The sequence below is a fragment of the Trachypithecus francoisi genome, unplaced genomic scaffold (assembly GCF_009764315.1).
Source record: "Trachypithecus francoisi isolate TF-2019V2 unplaced genomic scaffold, Tfra_2.0 Lachesis_group5, whole genome shotgun sequence".
NCBI classification, from domain to species: domain Eukaryota; kingdom Metazoa; phylum Chordata; class Mammalia; order Primates; family Cercopithecidae; genus Trachypithecus; species Trachypithecus francoisi.
The window spans coordinates 73,149,893-73,168,567 of NW_022681470.1; the positions used below are offsets into that span (position 1 = coordinate 73,149,893).

Below are 18,675 nucleotides of genomic sequence, written 5' to 3' on the forward strand. Positions count from 1 at the left end.
AAAAAGGATGAGTTTGCGTCCTTTGTAGGGACATGGATGCAGCTGGAAACCATCATTCTTAGCAAACTATCACAAGAACAGAAAACCAAACACCGCATGTTCTCACTCATAGATGGGAACTGAACAATGAGATCACGTGGACTCGGGAAGGGGAACATCACACACTGGGGCCTATCATGGGGACGGGGGAGGGGGGACGGATTGCATTGGGGAGTTATACATGATATAAATGATGAATTGATGGGTGCTGACGAGTTGATGGGTGCAGCACACCAACATGGCACAAGTATACATATGTAACAAACCTGCACGTTATGCACATGTACCCTAGAACTTAAAGTATAATAAAAAAAAAAAGAAAAAGAAAAAGAAAAATACTATGATGTATTTCTGGTCACAAAACATCACCAAACTTCTATAGACTACTAATATTAAACATTGAAATTAATGTGTGCTATGTGTGCTATATATCCATTTACAAAATATTAATCAAAACAAGATATTAATTTACTCAAGTTTTGGTGAATCAGTGAGTGACAGTGGTCATAGTGGTATAAATCAAGGAATAAATGCTTTCCAAGTGAACGTTGTAAGGAGCACCTCCTATCAGCATTTTATTCAAACCCCAGCAATCACAGACTGGACAGTTTGCTGAGCCCTGTCATACTGCACTGTTTATTGCTGTGCATCTGTATGATTATCATAGACTTTATGAATTTTTATTTTACAATGATTTCTATTTATTCATTCATTTATTTCCCATCTGCTTATTCCACTTTAGGGTTATGTGTGGCTGGAGCCCATCCTGGCAGCTCAGGGCTCAAGGTAGGAACCAGCCCTGGACAGGCCACCATACCATCACAGGGCACACTCACACACACCTGCACTCACTCACTCTGGGCTCATATAGACAGCTCAGTTCATGGAAGGAGAAAACCTTTGGGATGTGGGAGGAAACTGGAGTACCAAGAGAAAACCCACAAAAACATAGGGAAAATGTGCAAATTCCACACAGATAGTGGCCCTTGCCAGGGTTTTTTTGTTTTGTTTTTGTTTGTTTGTTTGTTTTGTTTTGTTTTTAATTTTCTCATCAACCTTATAAGAAAACAATGTTGAATGAAAGGACTTTAGCCAAGTTGCTGCCATGCGGTCGTGTGCTACATAATGTTTTGGTCAGCAACAGACAGCATGTAGGATGGTGGTCCCATAAGATTAAGATGCAGTGTTTTTACTATACCTTTTCTGTGTTTTGATCTGTTTAGATACACAAATACTTACCACTGAGTTACAGTTCCCTACACTATTCAATACAGTTACATGCTGTGCAGGTTTGCAGCCCAGGAACAATAGGCTACACCATCTAGCCTAGTTGTGGAGTAGGCTATGCCATCTAGGCTTATGTAAGTTCATTCTATGATGTTTGCAAGGTGATGAAATCTCCTAATGACACATTTCTCAGAACACATCCATCCTTTAGCAATGCATGACTGTACCTAAAGCAATGAGACCTTGAAGGTTAAAACATAAATAATAAGTGTAAAAGTCACAAAAATTCAAAAAATGCAAACAAAAAATATCTCAGAGAAATTGACAAAACTGCACTCATAGTTAACATGATTAACACTTCCCTTGGTTTTTGACAAATTTGATATATAAAAATAAACAATTGCTCAGTAGTTTTCTGATTTTCTTCTGCATATACATCACTACCATGTACGACATGCCTTTTGAGTAACATCCAGTTCTATACTACGTTGGTTTACAATCTGTGGGATCTCTCCTTCAAGAAGGAATCCTTCAGAATATTGGGAGAGGCTGATTTAATTTGAAAAGCCTCCCTGCTCCCAGTTTCTGATTTGCTCTTACCCTAACCTTAGAATTACTATTTTGAGGAAGATGCATTATATGTTATCAACATGGTATATCTAACATAAACAGATAATAATCAACTCTAAATGGGGAATATATATTTTTTAAAAATCACCCATAGTATATTGAACATTTTAAGGATGTTGTATTAACTACATAAAATATTTTTTAAATCTGTACACAAAAATGTAAATCATTTTTTTTTAAATGACAAAACTGGGGGAGTTGCATCAGATGAGACAAACATGTATATTATTCTTCATATGCAGAGAAAAACTTTAATGAGAAAATGTGAATCATTCAATAGAAAAATTAACAATGCGGCCGGGCGCGGTGGCTCACGCCTGTAATCCCAGCACTCTGGGAGGTCGAGGCGGGTGGATCACGAGGTCAGGAGATTGAGACCATCCTGGCTAACACGGTGAAACCCCGTCTCCAGTAAAAAAATACAAAAAATTCTCCAGGTGTGGTGGCGGGCGCCTGTAGTCCCAGCTACTCCGGAGGCTGAGGCAGGAGAATGGAGTGAGTCCGGGAGGCAGAGCTTGCAGTAAGCCGAGATCTTGCCACTGCACTTCAGCCTGGGAAACAGAGCGAGGCTCCATCTCAAAAAAAAAAAAAAAGAAAAATTAACAATGAAGCTGGGTACAGTGGCTCATGCCTGTAATCCCAGCACTTTGGGATGCCAAGGCAGGTGGATCACCTGAGGTCAGGAGTTCGAGACCATTCTGGCCAATGAGGTGAAATTCCAACTCTACTAAAAATACAAAAATTACCCTGGTGTGATGGTGCACACCTGAAATCCCAGTTACTTGGGAGGCCGAGGCAGGAAAATCTCTTGAACTCAGGAAGCAGAGTTTGCAGGGAGCTGAGATTATACCACTGCACTCCAGTGACAGAATGAGACCCTGTCTCAAAAAATAAAAAATAAATAAAATAATCAAAAGCAATGGACTTACTTAGGCATGTAAAAGAAGTAGAAATGGCCAATAAATATTAAAAAAAAAACTAATCTCTCTAGTAATCACATAAACACAAACTAAAACAATATTCTGACATTTCGCCTTTTAAAATTGCAGTTTTTTTTAACTGTTAAACTTGGTGTTGGCTAGGTAAAATGAAATGCACAATCTTGCATTCTGCTTGCTGGTGGAAGCATAATTTGCACAGCTTTTTGGGCAGTGTCAAAATCACTATCCTGGCCGGATACAGTGGCTTATGCCTGTAATCCCAGTGCTTTGGGAGGCCAAGGTGGGCGAATCACGAGGTCAGAATTCACGAGGTTAGGAGATCAAGACCATTCTGGCTAACACGGTGAAACCCTATCTCTACTAAAAATACAAAAAAAACTAGCCCAGGCGTGGTGGCAGGCGCCTGTAGTCCCAGCTACTGGGGAGGCTGAGGCAGGAGAATGGCATGCACCCAGGAGGCGGAGCTTGCAGTGAGCCAAGATTGAGCCACTGCACTGCAGCCTGGGCAACAGAGCAAGACTCCATCTAAAAAAACAAAAAACAAAACAAGCAAACAAACAAAAACACTATCCTTTTCTTGAGAAATTACTATACATTAAGCATAGTGTTACACACTTTATAGATATCCTACAGTGCATGCCACATGTCAAGCACTGTGCTATGTGCTTTACGTATACATGAATTCATTTAATCTCTACAGCTGCCCTGTGAGGCAGGTAGTTGTATCACATTCTTATTTACCTAGAAGGATTTTGAAGCACACCGAGGTTTATTGATTTGTCCAAGTTACACAGCTAAAAAGGTTTAGAGCTAAAATATCATATCACTTAATATTTTTAATATTCTTCTGAGGTAAATACTACTCTCCCATTTCAAAGGTTAAGACTTAAGGATCCAGAAGGATGTGGAACTTATCTAAGTCACAGGGAAGGTCTATAGCAGAGATTTATATCAATGTCTGACTTCAAAGTTCAAGACTATACAATGTCTTAAGAGCCTTGGATGCAGTTATTCCACTTCTAGGGATTTATTCTATCACAGTTGTCAGGAATTCTCCTAAGGATTTACGTACAAATTTCTTTAAATTATATTAATTACAAAGGTAATTGTTGTAAACCCAGGAAGTAGGGGGAGACTGAGACAAAATGTGATTGCATGAGAGGCCGAACAGGGACATGGATGAAGCTGGAAACCATCATTTCCAGCAAACTAACATAGGAACAGAAAACCAAACACCACATGTTCTCACTCACAAGTGGGAGTTGAACAATCAGAATACATGAGCACAAGGAGGGGAACATCCCACACCGGGGCCTGTCGAGGGGTGGGTGTGTGTGTAGGGGAGAGATAGCATTAGGAGAAATAACTAATGTAGATGCCGGGTTGGTGGGTGCAACAAGCCAGTGTGGCACAGGTATACCTATGTAAGAAACCTGCACATTCTGCACATGTATCCCAGAAGTTAAAGTATAATTAATAAAAAAGAAAAAAAATTTGAGAAGAGGGATATGATGTTGGATGCTCTGTAGAATAGACTCATGGCCAGGGAGAGAAAAAAAAAGGCTATGAGAAAGATGAAGATAAGTATTGCAGTTGTCCAGGCAAAAGATGGTAGTGGTTTGGGCTGACCAGTAGATTAGAGGAGAAATGGATGAACTTCACACATATTTTAAGAAATAGAATGACAACTGTGGATATGAGGTGTGAAGGAGGTGGGAAGTCCAGAGTAACTCTCAGACTTTCTTGACTGGGTGGCTGGAGGTATCTATGAGAATGCGGGAGAAGCAAGAATTGAGGTTTGGTAAGTGTAGAAGGTGAGAGACATCCAGTTGGAAATGTCACTGTGTCCACATGCCTATTAGGATGCAGGCATTTGGATGTCTAGGTGGGATGTGCAATTAGGAGTCAACAGCAGGAGCTGTCTGGTATTTGATGTTATGAGAATCAATAAGGTTTTTGGAGCAAGCCACAAAAAAAATGAAAGAGAAAGAGGAGACAGCCCAGTTCTAAATCCTGAGACTCTTCAATATGTCATCACACTTTGGAAGAAGTGAGCAAAGGATACTGAGAACAGGGTCCCTGGAGAATGCAGAGGTAAGCAGAAGAGTCATAGAAGTGAAGAAATATTTCAAAAAATGATGAGAGAGTTACTGTAGAGAATGCTGAAGAGTGGTGAAGACATAGAGCGCCAAGTGTTTTTTGCCTGTGTAAACATAGTAGTTCTTGGTGCTCATCACAAAAGTAATGAGCAGAGGCCAGATAAAGTGAAGACAAAATGAGTTTAGATACTTCATGCCAGATGAAGGCCGAGAGGAGGAGAGAGGGAGCAACAGCAGGGAGTTTGGACAGAATGAAGATTTTTGTGATTAGTTTGGGTTAGTGTGTTGGTTTTTAACAATGGGAGATAAAACAGTTTGAATAACCCTGAGAAGAATCCACTCAGTCAGTGGTTCTTAAACTCTGGCATACATCAGGTGTACCTGGGGGCTTGTTAAAACAAGGACTGCTAAGCCACCCTGCAGAGTGTCTGCTTTGGTGGGTTTCAGGTGGGCAGGAGAATGTGCATTAATAATAAATTCCCACGTGAAGCTAGTAATGCTGGTCCTTGGGCCATACTCTACTGCAGCAGAGAGAGGCGTTAAAAATGTAAGTGAAAAGAAGATAAGCTATCAGTAACATCTCTGAAAAAACAGGAAGAGTCAGGGTACAGAGGACTTGTGAAGATTTCTATTTTTGATAGGATAAGAGAAGCTTTGTAAAACAGCAAGGAAAACTGTGTGAAAATAAAAAATAATAATGAAAAGAAAATGATAGCATAGCACACACCTCCTATATGTCAAAATGTTTTTAAGTGTTTTAGCATGCATTCATTCATCCAACCCCTAATAACAACTCCATCAGGCAGAAAAATGCAATTAATATGTACATTTGGTAGTAAGAAAGTAACAGAAATCCTATACAAAATATTGCTTTTTCTGTGGTGTCTAAATTGATCTAAACTAGAACGTTGTCAGTTGAGTGGGATGAGAAAGGGAGATAGCATGTGTATAGTTTGGGAAAATATAAAATATTTAATGAGGATAATGGGAGAAGGAGACTGTTCTGGAAATATAGTAGGATTGGTGTCACTACTGAGTGCTCATTTGAAAGTGGGGTTTAGCATTTTTAGCAATAAACTACTTGACATTTTCTAGCCCATATAGCTGCCATGTGCAACCTGTGAAAAGGCAAGCTGTGGGCTTAATCAGGCTGGGTTTTTATAAGGGGCGTAAAATAGGAAAGAAGTGAAGGGTGTGAATTTGTTTGTTTTTCTTTTGCTAAAAGTTGGTGGTATATTTGGGCTGTACATTCCAAAGAGTCTAAAAAAAGGAAGCAAAGTCTTGAGGGAACTGACCAGCAGGTATGTTGGGGAAATATTTAAGGCTTTGCTAACATCCATTCTGATGGTTCACGTTACAAGATTTTTTGATAGAGGAAAATGTTTTTTCTGTCAAAGTTGACACATTTACTTTCTTTTTATCAAAGGTTTAAATTCAACTCTCCCTTTAAATGTGCTTTAATATTTCATGAAGTTGAAAAATGCTCTTAATACACATGCATGAATGTGAGTGTGAGATGTGTTAGTGGTGTGTATGAGTATATTTCATTATAATCATTCTTCATGGCACACTGCAGTGTGAGAAATCGATTCACTGATTTGCCAGTCCAAATAACCAGGGCTCTAAGACTCCTCCACCTTGAGATAATTAGGTTTAATCAGCAATTTTACAATAAATAATAGTGGTGTGAACTGGGGCTAGTCCCAAAGAGTAAATTTTTGCTTTGAGAAATAAGTATTTATACCTAGGATTTCCAAAAGATGTCTATAAGGTGTTAAAGGACTAGAGGCACCTATGATGTAATCTTTGGGGGATGGAGAGAATCTCTACCTTAGAATAAAATTATCCATGAGAGCCCATGCACATTGTAGAATTATCCTTTTTATCCTAGGTAGATGTAGGCTTCCCCTACTTTAGATAGTTGTTGTTCTTAATCAGGCAAAATACACTTATATTTAATAAATCAAAAAAAAAAAACTTTGCAGGAGATTTTTATTTAAAATTCAAACAAAAAGGAAGTTAATAAGATCTACTCTGTTAAAGAATCGCCTTTACCTGTGAGGGTGCTTGTATTGACAAATTCAGCACTGGCAGAGGGCATGTGGGGTGGACGGGTGTTGTCCTCACTGTAGGCTTTCAGAATGTACTTCTCAATTACTCCTCTGACAACAGGTTCATCCCAGGTCACCTCAATGCTGTATCCATTTAAGCTGCGGACTCTTGAGGGAGTTGGCACACTTTGTGGAGCTGTGAAGGAATAAAAGAGAAAATAGGGAAAATGGCAGTTCTGAGAAGACTATTGCTCCTATTCTTCACTTTTAATGGCCGCAGTAAATCAGACTCAACCATTAGCATAAATACAATTTATTAGAGTTGTAACTTTTCAGCATTGATTTAATATGACTGCACATCTTGAGCCATTCGGTTTAAGCGATATTTCAAAACCATCAAAACTCCATTGACATAACATTCTTTCAAGTCTAGTCCAGGTTTTCCAAAAACATTTAATGTATCAGACATGTTTAAACATCACTTATAAAGAAGGAGGTGGATGGTAGGCAGATAACAAGTTCAAGCAATATAATGATGTACCCCCTTTGAAGCAAGATAATTAGACTGTTATTATACATGGTGGTTTGACACTTTTATATCTTCGATGTATTAGCCAAAAAAGATCACAAATGTGATTGTGTTGTACTTGAATGCCTGGATCCATTTTCTAAATGCAATTGTTTTTCTAATTAATTTTTAAAAAGCAAAGTTCTACCAGATATGATATATGGAATATATTCTTAATTGCAGTTTTTGGGGGTGGGGGGTGGGGTAAAGGAGCTGGTGCCCTTGAGATTCTACAAAGTCATTTTCAAATATTTGTTCTGCAGAATATCTCAAAATACTATCACAAAATGAGGAAGTTTAAAAGAACTACAAAATCTTACTTACAAGCTGAGCCCCCTAATTTAAAAAATATAGCCTTTAACTATTTATTAGACATTTCTACACTTCTGATCAGTAAAACTTCATCACAGCTGAGTGCACTGGGGACACAAAGAAAGAGCCCAAGGAACTCTGTGGCAGGATGATGGATGAGAGACCTGCTCTAGCTGCTCATGGACTCCTGAGCCCTGTCGATGGAGGATCACTCTAGTTTTTCCAATCAAATCTCCTCCTCTCCAACTTTACTGTCCAGACCAATAAAATAGGACAGCTTTAAGGGAAACAGAGTGAACATAAAGGATAAGAGGAAACACCAAAGGGGAGAACCACTCTCTGAGCAGTTTAAACACCACGGGCACCTATAGAAAACACACAGGCCACACGATCGAGTTGCAAGGAAAGGGACAATGGGAGTGATGTTGATTTTATTAGTTCTGAAATGTGGTACAGGGCAAAGTACAGTACTGTCTAACAGATGGTCTTCTCATAAGGGACAGAGCAAAACTGACTCAAAAATAATTAAATAGTGCAATTATTCTCCAACCCTTGGGAGCATGTAGCTGCTCAGTGTTGTGGTCAGATTATAAATATGAATTTATGGCATAGGACTGTGGTCAGATCATTGCTATAAATTCAGAGCTCTATTTGTGTACTTTCTCAGTAGTACTCAAAATGGGGACTATTAAGCTAAGTAAGCAATGTGCTTTCCAGATACCTATTAACGTTGCTGAATTATACTCAAAGCAGGCTTTATATTTGTTAATAAAGTAGAAGGGTGTGAAACAGGAGGAGAGAACATGTCAGTAACAAGTGAGTATTTTATATTGGAGCTTTCTCTTAGCTCTGAAGTTGAAAAGGATTTTAAGAGATCGTTCAGCTCATTGTCTTGCCTATAAATAGGTGATAATTTAAATCATCCTGGAAAAGTGTCAAGTTGTCCTCTTCTGGAAAATATGTAGGTAGAGAGTCTTGAAAATTATCCTTAGTTGCTCATCTCAGTGTTTAATTATATTTTATATTAAGAAGGTTCCTCAAAGGATACCTGGGATAGTAACCCACCGTAGATTAAGTATAAGAGAATATCTTGATGGAAACACATCTTTAGACAAATTGTTACTCGCTGAATAAACTTTCTTAAAGAGACATAAGTGGCAATCATTTGGAGATATGTTCAGTTTCCTGACAAATATTTGACCCAAAATGGTAGAATGCCACTGATTCACAAAACTCTGTGCTGAATGCCTTCCTGTGGGGGTATTATGGGGAAAGATTTTGTGGCCAGTCAGAAGTACAAAAGAAGTCAATTGTCTGAGATTAGGTCTAATGCATACTGTCTCCTAATTGGTTCTTTTCCAACTCAAAATAAATTAAATCAATCAGCAACTTTTTCTCTCTTGGGAGAATCATTCTAAGATTCTAACAGTCAACAACAGGAAAAACATCTGCAATGATGTCATAGACACACCTGATTCCAACCAGTTGCAGATTTCCAATGTGCTTTCTATGAGAAAGTCAAGAGGGTGCCACTCCCTTCCAAGGATAATCCTAATCCCTGACTTCAACTTCTTGCTACCTACGCCATCTGTAAAGGTACCTATCCTTAGACATATTAGGTAGGTGGGGCTATTACATCCTTAAGACAACCTGAACTTTCCTTTCTTCTGCATCCTAAGAGGAAAGGATCAATTCTGAGTAAATATTTAGTGAATTCTTGACAAATCAAAAGCACTGATCTACTAAGCATTTTAGCCATTGACAGATGTATTTTCAAACCAAGGCATGTTCTGTCAGAAGACTACAAAAATATTACTACTTCAGGGTAATAGTCCTTCCTTTTATATATATGCACAAATACATGCATGTGTGTGTGCACATATGCATTTGAAGGTAAATATTTACCTGCTCCCGTTGTACGTCCTCGACTCCAGTCACTATATACTGAACCTCCTTCATGAGAGGCTCTCACCCGATACAGGTATTCTTAAACGGAAATAAGATGCAGCAAGATTAAAATAATACTCATATAGACTAATAAGGGACTGGCAGTGAGGGAAAGGGGGATGAATAAGAGACATGCAACATATGCAACATTTAATTTAGAGGACCTCCACATTACCTGTAAAAGGCTGGAGACCACCCTCGTAAACACTCTGCTCTTTTCCCTGGTAAACCAGAATGGAGTCATTTCCCCTGCAGTTAACAGCACTGTCAGTTGATAGGCATCCATCCAGATTGACTCTGACAGCACCGCTGGACACAGATGCCAAGTTAACGACAGCACCCCGTGTAAATTTAACATCCTTCATGCAACCACCGAAACCTAGCAAATAGTAAGGGATTAGTATCGCATAAAGGGCTTGAGTCATTAATTACCAATCATTTTTGTCCTCTGCAGTACTACATTTTGAGGAAAGGGGGTGGTTAGACACAATTGCTAGACTTTCAAGTCTTTCTTGGGAAACATTTTATGCCTCCTACTTTTTATCAAGCTAATTTGTTGCAAAGAAATATAGTTCTGTTATTTGGAAAACACATTCATGGATAATTCTAATTTAACTTCTGGGACTGAAAAAGTATTTATTTTACCTCTTTAGGCCCACATTTTCTAAATTCTGTTTCTTCCCGTAAAAGAAAATTTAGGCAACTTCATATTATGGTAGGGGGATAGCCCCATGTCTCCTAATTCTGAAAAATTAAGTGACTATATAAGTCAGTTTTAAATGCCAAAAAATAATATTTGAATTAGCATGATTATTCAATAAACTCATTGGGGAAAAATACACTCTGAGGATTTTATGCAGAATAGCCGGAGAGAGAACATAATTTCAAAATATATTAGAATCCTGAAATACTGCCATGAATTGCATAACAATCACTTCAGAGGTACAGAATGTAGCCCAAGTTACAGCAGCCTACGGAAGAGCTGTCACTACGCTCTATCGTTTTTCACAGAGTTCCATAATCTTGAATATACAAAATGGTCACCAGTTTTACATCCCCATTAGCATGACAGGGGCCAGCCTTCAGTGTTGGCAACAGCAACACCATGAGATTTCATGGAATGTGTCTTCTCCACAGGTGACCTTAGAACACCCAGTGTGTAGTACCATTCTGTGAAGTTTAACAGAGAATGCGGATGAAATGAATTTAGAGTATTCGCCACTTTTTTGTTAGACAGCAAACAAAAAAGGCATCCAGTCAGCCAGGGAATAGCAGTGGCTTTGAATTACATGCTATTTTGTGAAAACAGAGATCAGCTCAGTGAAGTCTGGCAGTACTCTGCGCAGAAAACTGCACGAAATTGGGACAAACAGGACCTAGTTTGAAATTGCTGTAGCGTGCATGTTCTCTCTCTCTGAACAAAACACTGTAAAGTTTGAAAGGCCTCAAACACATGATCAGCTCTTTTCAAGATTAAAGCACAGCAGCAGGAAATGGAAATAAAATATAATGCAATGCATAACAGTAAAATAAGTTAATAGTAACAATGACCATATTGTTCTCCTCAGCATTTATATGATGTGCTATTATGCCTTCTAACACATTAAGTTGCAGCCTATTTCCTTTTAAATGTCTTTTACTATTATCCACATTTTTTTAATCCTGACTGATCAATACTGCTAGTCTATCTTAAACACACAGTAGACACTCAATAAGTTGGGTGAATTGAATTGAAAGCAACCAAACTCAATATAAAATCATTGACTGGCAAATTCAGAAGCTAAGAATTTTAATTTATTCAACAGTAGTAATTTTCTGATGGCACATAGCTGTAGTATCAAAATTCTCTGTACCCTAACTTCCCTACCAACAAAATGAGAACAGTGGAAGGGCAGCTTGGCAAACAAGTGCTGTTATAAGAAATGCTACATTATGTTTTGAGGGGTACATAGTTTTAGCTTTGCAGGATGAAAAGAGTTCTTCAGAAGGATGATGGTGATATCTATAAAACAGTGTGAATGTACGTAATGCCACTAAACTGTACATTTAAAAATGGTTACAATGGTAAATTTTATGTTACCTATATTTTACCATAATGTTTTAAAAATTAAAAATTTAACAAAAACCATAATAAAAATTAATTCACAAGATGAAATTTTCACTTTGGGAAAGCCCAGGGAGATACGTCTTTCTTCATTTTGGAGATGAAGAAAAAGGCCCAGAGAGTTAGTTATAAAATGAAGCTTGTAAGTAGAAATCCTCCTAAGGAAATGGTCCTCTGGCCCCAGGCCTTGGAGACTGCTGAGCTCTTGAAGCTGCTGAGCTCTAGTGCAGGTTCCTTCCAGTGGCATCCTTCCGGTGGCAACCAAAGAGTTCAGTTAATGTTGTCCCATGCTTTCAACTCTATACCACCAGAAATGCTCCCCAGCCACCTAAACATTTGAATGGGATGTGAGGACAAGAGGAGAAAGGGGATGTTTGTGAGAGGAGTAGAAATGCCTTATTTTCTTACTCCACTACCCTTGCGAGAATCCAAAAAAAATCCCCATCCATGCCACCACCCCTGGGCCTCTAAATGCCTAAAAGGTAGCCCAGAGCTCTAGGGTGACTAAACAGGAAAACATTAGCCCGTCTTCTAGGGAAGGCAATACTGCTGCAGGATGCTTGACTTGGCAGGCCAGCTAACTTTCAGCCCCCACTCCCTCCCTCTCCATGGAGGGGTTTGGGCAGAGCATTGCCTGTGAGACCACATGCCAGACCCAGGCATGCCCAACCTAGATGTAAATGATTATCCTCATTGATTATTCTAAGAAGATAAACTCTCATCATCCGAGCTGGCAAATCTTCAGCAAATTATGTTGCCCAGCATTTCCAAAACAAGAAATAAAATTAGTCTTGTATCTGATTTGGAGAAGATTACAATGTTAGTGTATTAAAAAAAAAAAAAAGTAGTACTCATATGACCAAAAAATAGAGCTTCTGATGAAAAAAAAGGTGCTAATTAAGAAGCAGAGGAAAGGAAAAAGGTTTTTCAGACAATTGATAGTGGGTTGAAAGAAATACATTAAGTGAACATGATTCGTTTTAACTGCAATTGACTATGTTCATGCTGCACCTCTGTATTGTGACTAGTCTCCCTGATCATCGTATAAAACATGCAGTTATTTATATAGATCAGTGTCTCTCAAAGCATCTGAGTCAGAATCTTAGGGGACAAGGGTCCCTAACATCTGTATTTTTAATAACCATTCCAGGTGATGTCAATGTATCTTGAATAGTAATAATAATAGCTAATTTTGACTTCCATGTTCCAGCTACCGTACGTCAATTTTTTTTGGTGTTTTGAGAACCACTGATATGGATGCTACTACACTAATAAACATTTAATATTACTCATAAATAAAATACCTTCCAGTATCACAGACTTAGTCATAGCATGTAGTTAAAATTATTCCCTTTGGGTCTATGGCAATATTTTAAACTTCTGTTATTATCTTACAATTTCAGTTTTAACCATGTTTTTAGGACCATCAATAATAATGGGTTTAGGGGTAATTCAAAGAACAAGGCTGTATATGCAGGGTTTTTGTTTCTCATCTTCATTTTTTTTTTCCCCAGAAGCAAACAGGATTAAGTAATCTCACTCATACAAAGGGTTTTCAAGTTCTTTCTAACCTCAGAAACCTGAAAACCTGGAGAAGTTCTTATACGAATGTAATATTTTTAGCTGCTGTTACACCTTAAGTGCCTTGAAAATGTCATTACTGTCTTACACCCCAGTTATTCATTAACTCCTTACTACTACCCTTCTAAAAGTCTCCTAAGAGCTTGCCATATATTTTCTATTCAAAGGCATTTAAATCTTTATGTACTTACCAAATAGGCAAAGACTGCTTCATGAAAATTTTAACCATTCAGGGTACATAGATTTTAAACTCCATAAAGGACGTTTTCCACACCCAGAAGTGTGCTTGGTCCCATGCTGGAAGTTACTGTGCATTCCCCACTTTACAAAGGAGCATTGACCAATGCCCATAAAAGAGAGCATTGATTGTAATAAGGAGAGTTGACTTTATACCAGGCTGCCTGAGAGAGACTTAGTGTCTTTCTATCTGCTTACTAGCCTTGTGACCTTGGGAAAGTTACCTTCCTCTCTGTTCTTCAGTTTCCTCATCTGTAATGAGGATATAAATAATAATGCCTAACACACTTGTTAGTAATAACTGACTCACCTATTCTCACGTAAGCTCTCAGAACCATGACTGCCACAAGAAATGATACACAGATTTTGTTAGCCTTTTCAAATTAATTATTTCTCTGATTACATTCAGACTTCTATGAGTTAACTTCTTACCTAAACTATAAGTAATGCACTTTTCCTTTATCTTATGGTTACTGATAACCTCCAATATATAGTATTTCACAAGTATGTTTGGAAGTCAACCAAATACACCCCACATTTTTTTTTACACATGAAAGCTCTACTGAAAACCTATGGAGACAATTAGCATTTATGTCAAAGAAAGAAAAGGCAATGAATTGCATTGATCTTTTTTACTAGTTATGCATACCAACTTAATTTATTTTTTCATCTGTAAATACAAATAATGATCACTATCCAACATATGAGGAAATACATTTATATGAATTATATATAATTATATATTATATTCAATTATGTATGTATACACATATATTCATATATAATTATATATCTCACATATAATTGCATTATATATTTAAAATATGCATTATATAATATGTATATAATGCATATAATAAATATATAAATTACAAATTTTTCCATATAAATATCACCTCTGGGAAGCACCTCAGGTACCTTATTTATAGTCAACATATTTATTGTAATATTTCTTCAATAAATAGTAATTAATATATGTATATATAATTATATACCACATACATAATTACATGTCACAATAATAATATGTATATTAATTACTATTTACCGAGGACATATTGAAATAAATATGCTGATTATAAATGATGGCATACTGTTACGGGTAACACACAAAACTATTTGAAAAAGTGCTCCATTAGTTTTTAGGGTTTAAATTTCTCCAGAAAAAGGGGTGTTGTTGGGTGCTGCTTTTAGCCTGAATCTGTTGCTATCTCTTGAAACACAGAACCACCAAAATCTGTCAGCACTAGGGCTGTATGGATTTGTGAATTCCTCCAGATGGAACTTACCTTGTTCCAAACACAAATGTTGATAAGAGTTCAGCAGCTCCTGTGGGATTCCTCCCACATAAACCGGTGAATTCACCACCAGTGGCTGGGCTCCGGACTCCGATGCGTGCTTCATCAGTCCATTCATACTTGTTGATATGAAAGAGCCTTCCTTTTTAATAATGACTTTATTCCACTTTCCATTACAATAGGCTAGCCCCAGCAATAGATCCACTTGTGTAAAGGCAAGGCTGGTATTTAACCGGAAGCTCAATATTCCACTTTTCAGCTCCATCTGTATTTTATATTAAAAAAGAAAGTAGGTATATAAAAAGGCGGCAGAAGGGCAGTTTGGGAGAGAGCAGAAGGACAATTTCTTGAAGAAAAGTAAAACAGTTCCCTGAAAGCACTCTATAGAAATGTGTCACTTTACCCTAAGTTTCTGCTTAGGAACATAGGAAATCCTTTTCAAGCTTATAGCTGACATGAAGAATGTTGTATTGATGTAAACAAATTCATATCTAGTAATGATTAGATGATGTGATGCAATGTTATGTAGACCTAAGGTCTATTTTTGCTGCAACATAGTTAAAAGATTAAACCCCTGTGTAAGTGACTGAATGACTGAAGAGAACAGAACAGTTTGAACTATGACTCTTTGAATTTTTAGAAAATGAGAAAATACTACTTCATATATCAATTTAATTTGGGGGAAAATATGACAAGACAATAAGAAAATGAAATGTCAAGCTTGATTAAGCTTATTTTAACTGGCTAGTGAACTCAATTTCAAATTTGTAAGACATATTTTGATTCAATATTTCAGTTTTATTCTAAATCTTTAACATAATTGCTTCTATGTATATTCTGTTAGATGACTGTACCGTTTTCTAATGTGAACATATTTAACCCAAATTTTTATAGTAAAAAATAAGTTCATAGATTTTCCTTCAAAATGTCTCATAATTATTTTACCTAATATATTTTTACTTTGTTAGAAACATATCAGTGACCATAGGATATTTAAAATCTTGAGATCAGTTGTGTTAAGTAAAACAAATTAAATCATGCCAGACGCAAACTACTAATTTTTCGATGAAAGTATCATCTTCAGGAAGGACCTCAGGTAAGCAATTGTTCATTTGTCTATCTGCTTATTCAATAAATACCGAGTCTCTTACAATGTGCCATATACCTGCTGCTCTAAGGTAAACACTGCTCCTAAGAGTCATGCTGTCTAGTAGCAGAGGCAAACATGTGGGAGCAATACTACAATCAAGAAAGGAAAGGGGTAAAGTGAAAGCAGAGAACAGAGAAGGCTTTTTGCTCCCTGGAAGTTGGGAAAGGTTTAAAGCAAGATTTTAGAAAGTATATCAGATTCATGGAGGGTCCACAATATGAGAACATCAGGTTTAGAGAAAGGCACCAACTTAGGTAAGACAAAGGGTACATATGGAGGTGGGAGCTGAGGTAGTGTCTTGCCAGCTATGTAGAAGCCAGATTTTAAAGGACTTTCAGTGATAGGAGGGTCTGGTATGGAAAGAGTGTTTGGTGTCTGTCTGAAACCATAATTCATATTCTTTCCACTATTACCTTGCACTAAAAGCTTACCTTGCCAGAAATAAGAAGTACATACTGAAAACAAAATCTCGACTACAATTCAGGAAATACGTTAGGAAATCCATTTAATTGTGAAAACATATTGAGAGTCATTAAAATAAGGATAATGATGATGCTGATGAAAGGGAAGACTCGATCTAAGAAGTATTTGTAAAAGCAACTCATAAGGACCTGGTAAGAAGGTAAATGAGTTAGATGAACGAAAGAGAAATTAAGAACATCTCTCATCTTTTTTTGGGTAAGTAGGAGAGTGTTCTGCCATCATTACGTTATGAAAAGCATTTGAAAGAAAGGCTGAGGGTTGTTGTTGACAAGGAGGAAGGGGGAGTTCATTTTAGATATATTGAGTTTGAAATGCTTATAAAACATCCAGATGAAACTCTTTTTGAGGAAGTCAAACATAAAGGTATGCAGTTTGGGGATGGCCCAATAAAATGGAGAAAATACATCACAAAATAAATAAGATTATTCAGTGAGTGTAAAAAGACTGAGATGAAAGGGAAAAGATTAGTGTCCTCAGCAAGACTAATGTTTTAAAGGTACAGCATAGTAGAAAACAGTTCTTTTAAGTGACAATGATCTCCTTAAAGAAGCTAAGAGAACTTGATGAAATTACGAGAAACTAGTATTTTGGAAAATCAGTAGGGAAGAATAAGAAAAAAAACAGAGAATAGCAGAAAAAGAATAAATAAGATAAGAAATAAAAATCATTGGACTAGGAAATGCAGGGGTCATTGACCACTTTAGAAAAGTGATTTTGTAGGAAGGTGCGGTAGTGGCAGGAACCTAATGTACAGTCATTTTAGGAACTGAAGTGAGATGAAAAAGTGGCAATAACAATAGTAACCGCTTTCAATGCACTTGACCGTGAAGGTAAGGAAAAGTAGAGTGGAGGAGGCTTCATAGACAAAAGAAAAAACACTAAGGAAAATAAATTTCAATCATTCCATATATTGAGGGAAAAGAGCCAATTGAGAGGGAATAGTTGAACATACAAAGAGGGAAGACGGTAGAACAAGTTCTTGCAGAAGAAGGGATAGAATCTAGGATGATGGTAGACATATTTTCTCTCATTGTAAGCATAGTAATTGTTCAGTTGTTCCCCTGAGTCAGTAGAGAGTTAAATTTGGCTTGCCTCAAATATAGTCAAGTTGATAGATAGAAAGATTGAAAATTGAATATGTACGCTTGTTTTTATCAGGAGAGTGTGGGACTACCTGACGACATTCAGGTTATAGTGTTTCTAGATCCTAAGATTCTTTTTCTTTCACTTTCTACATCTAAAATACATTAGAAAATCCTGTAAACAATAGATATTGTTTAATACAAGAATTGGAGAGCTCTAAACAAGTTCTCATGCCCGTATTAGTTTTCCTATGGTGTTTAGCAATCTAGCTACTAGAACTGGAGGTGGCTAGACTGATTGATCAAGGTTTGTGAAGTCCAATACAAGATACAAAATCAGGGCATTGGTGGAAATACTGTCGAAGAAATACATTATGGTGGCTCAGGTAAGGAGTGAGTTAACTAGAAAGTGGGCTGATAGTCAATGGTGTCAATGCCTTGGTGAACTTAATGAGAGACTGAGAGAGCTAGAGGGATATGAGGTTATATTTTGAGGTTTAAGATTTTGGCAATGGAAACATTCTGAGTTTATCAAGTTCCAGGGGATAACCATGCATACTGAAGTAAGTCAGTATAATAGAAAGAGTTGTTGAGGGGTAATCTGTGAGCAGCCTCAGTCCTCAGATATGGCAGACTGTAATGTACGGTTTATGAAAGACTGCTTCCTTTACAGTTGCATGGGAAGTGTTAAAAGAAAGCCAAGCACATAGTGGGCACTCAGTATATATTAATGTAAGTGTATTGATTTGTTTGTTTGTTTGTTTTGAGACAGAGCTCTCTTGCCCAGGCTGGAGTGCAGAGGTACAATCACAGGTCACTGCAGCCTTAGACTCCCAGTCTTCAGCAATCCTTGCCTCAGCCTCCTAAGTAGCTAGAACTAGTCACAGGGCCTGGATAATTTTTTACTTTTATTTGTATTTTTGCAG

The 18,675-nt window shown here is 37.4% G+C and overlaps 1 protein-coding gene and 1 long non-coding RNA gene across 2 annotated transcripts in view; one reads left to right on the top strand and one right to left on the bottom strand.

Annotated features, from left to right (window-relative positions):
- The window catches only part of USH2A (usherin), an 809,712-nt gene that overhangs the window by 442,576 nt on the left and 348,461 nt on the right, over positions 1-18,675 (bottom strand). Inside the window, exons 26-29 of the mRNA XM_033195653.1 lie at positions 15,026-15,299; positions 9,990-10,193; positions 9,773-9,853; positions 6,992-7,183 (exon numbers count right to left, since the gene is read on the bottom strand). Of these exons, the coding sequence (XP_033051544.1) occupies positions 6,992-7,183; positions 9,773-9,853; positions 9,990-10,193; positions 15,026-15,299 (751 nt within the window). The remainder of the gene's footprint in view (positions 1-6,991; positions 7,184-9,772; positions 9,854-9,989; positions 10,194-15,025; positions 15,300-18,675) is intronic.
- LOC117074325 lies at positions 9,381-16,853 on the top strand. Its single transcript, XR_004433549.1, has 3 exons — positions 9,381-9,463; positions 16,003-16,130; positions 16,611-16,853. It is a non-coding gene; the product is annotated as an uncharacterized LOC117074325 (long non-coding RNA).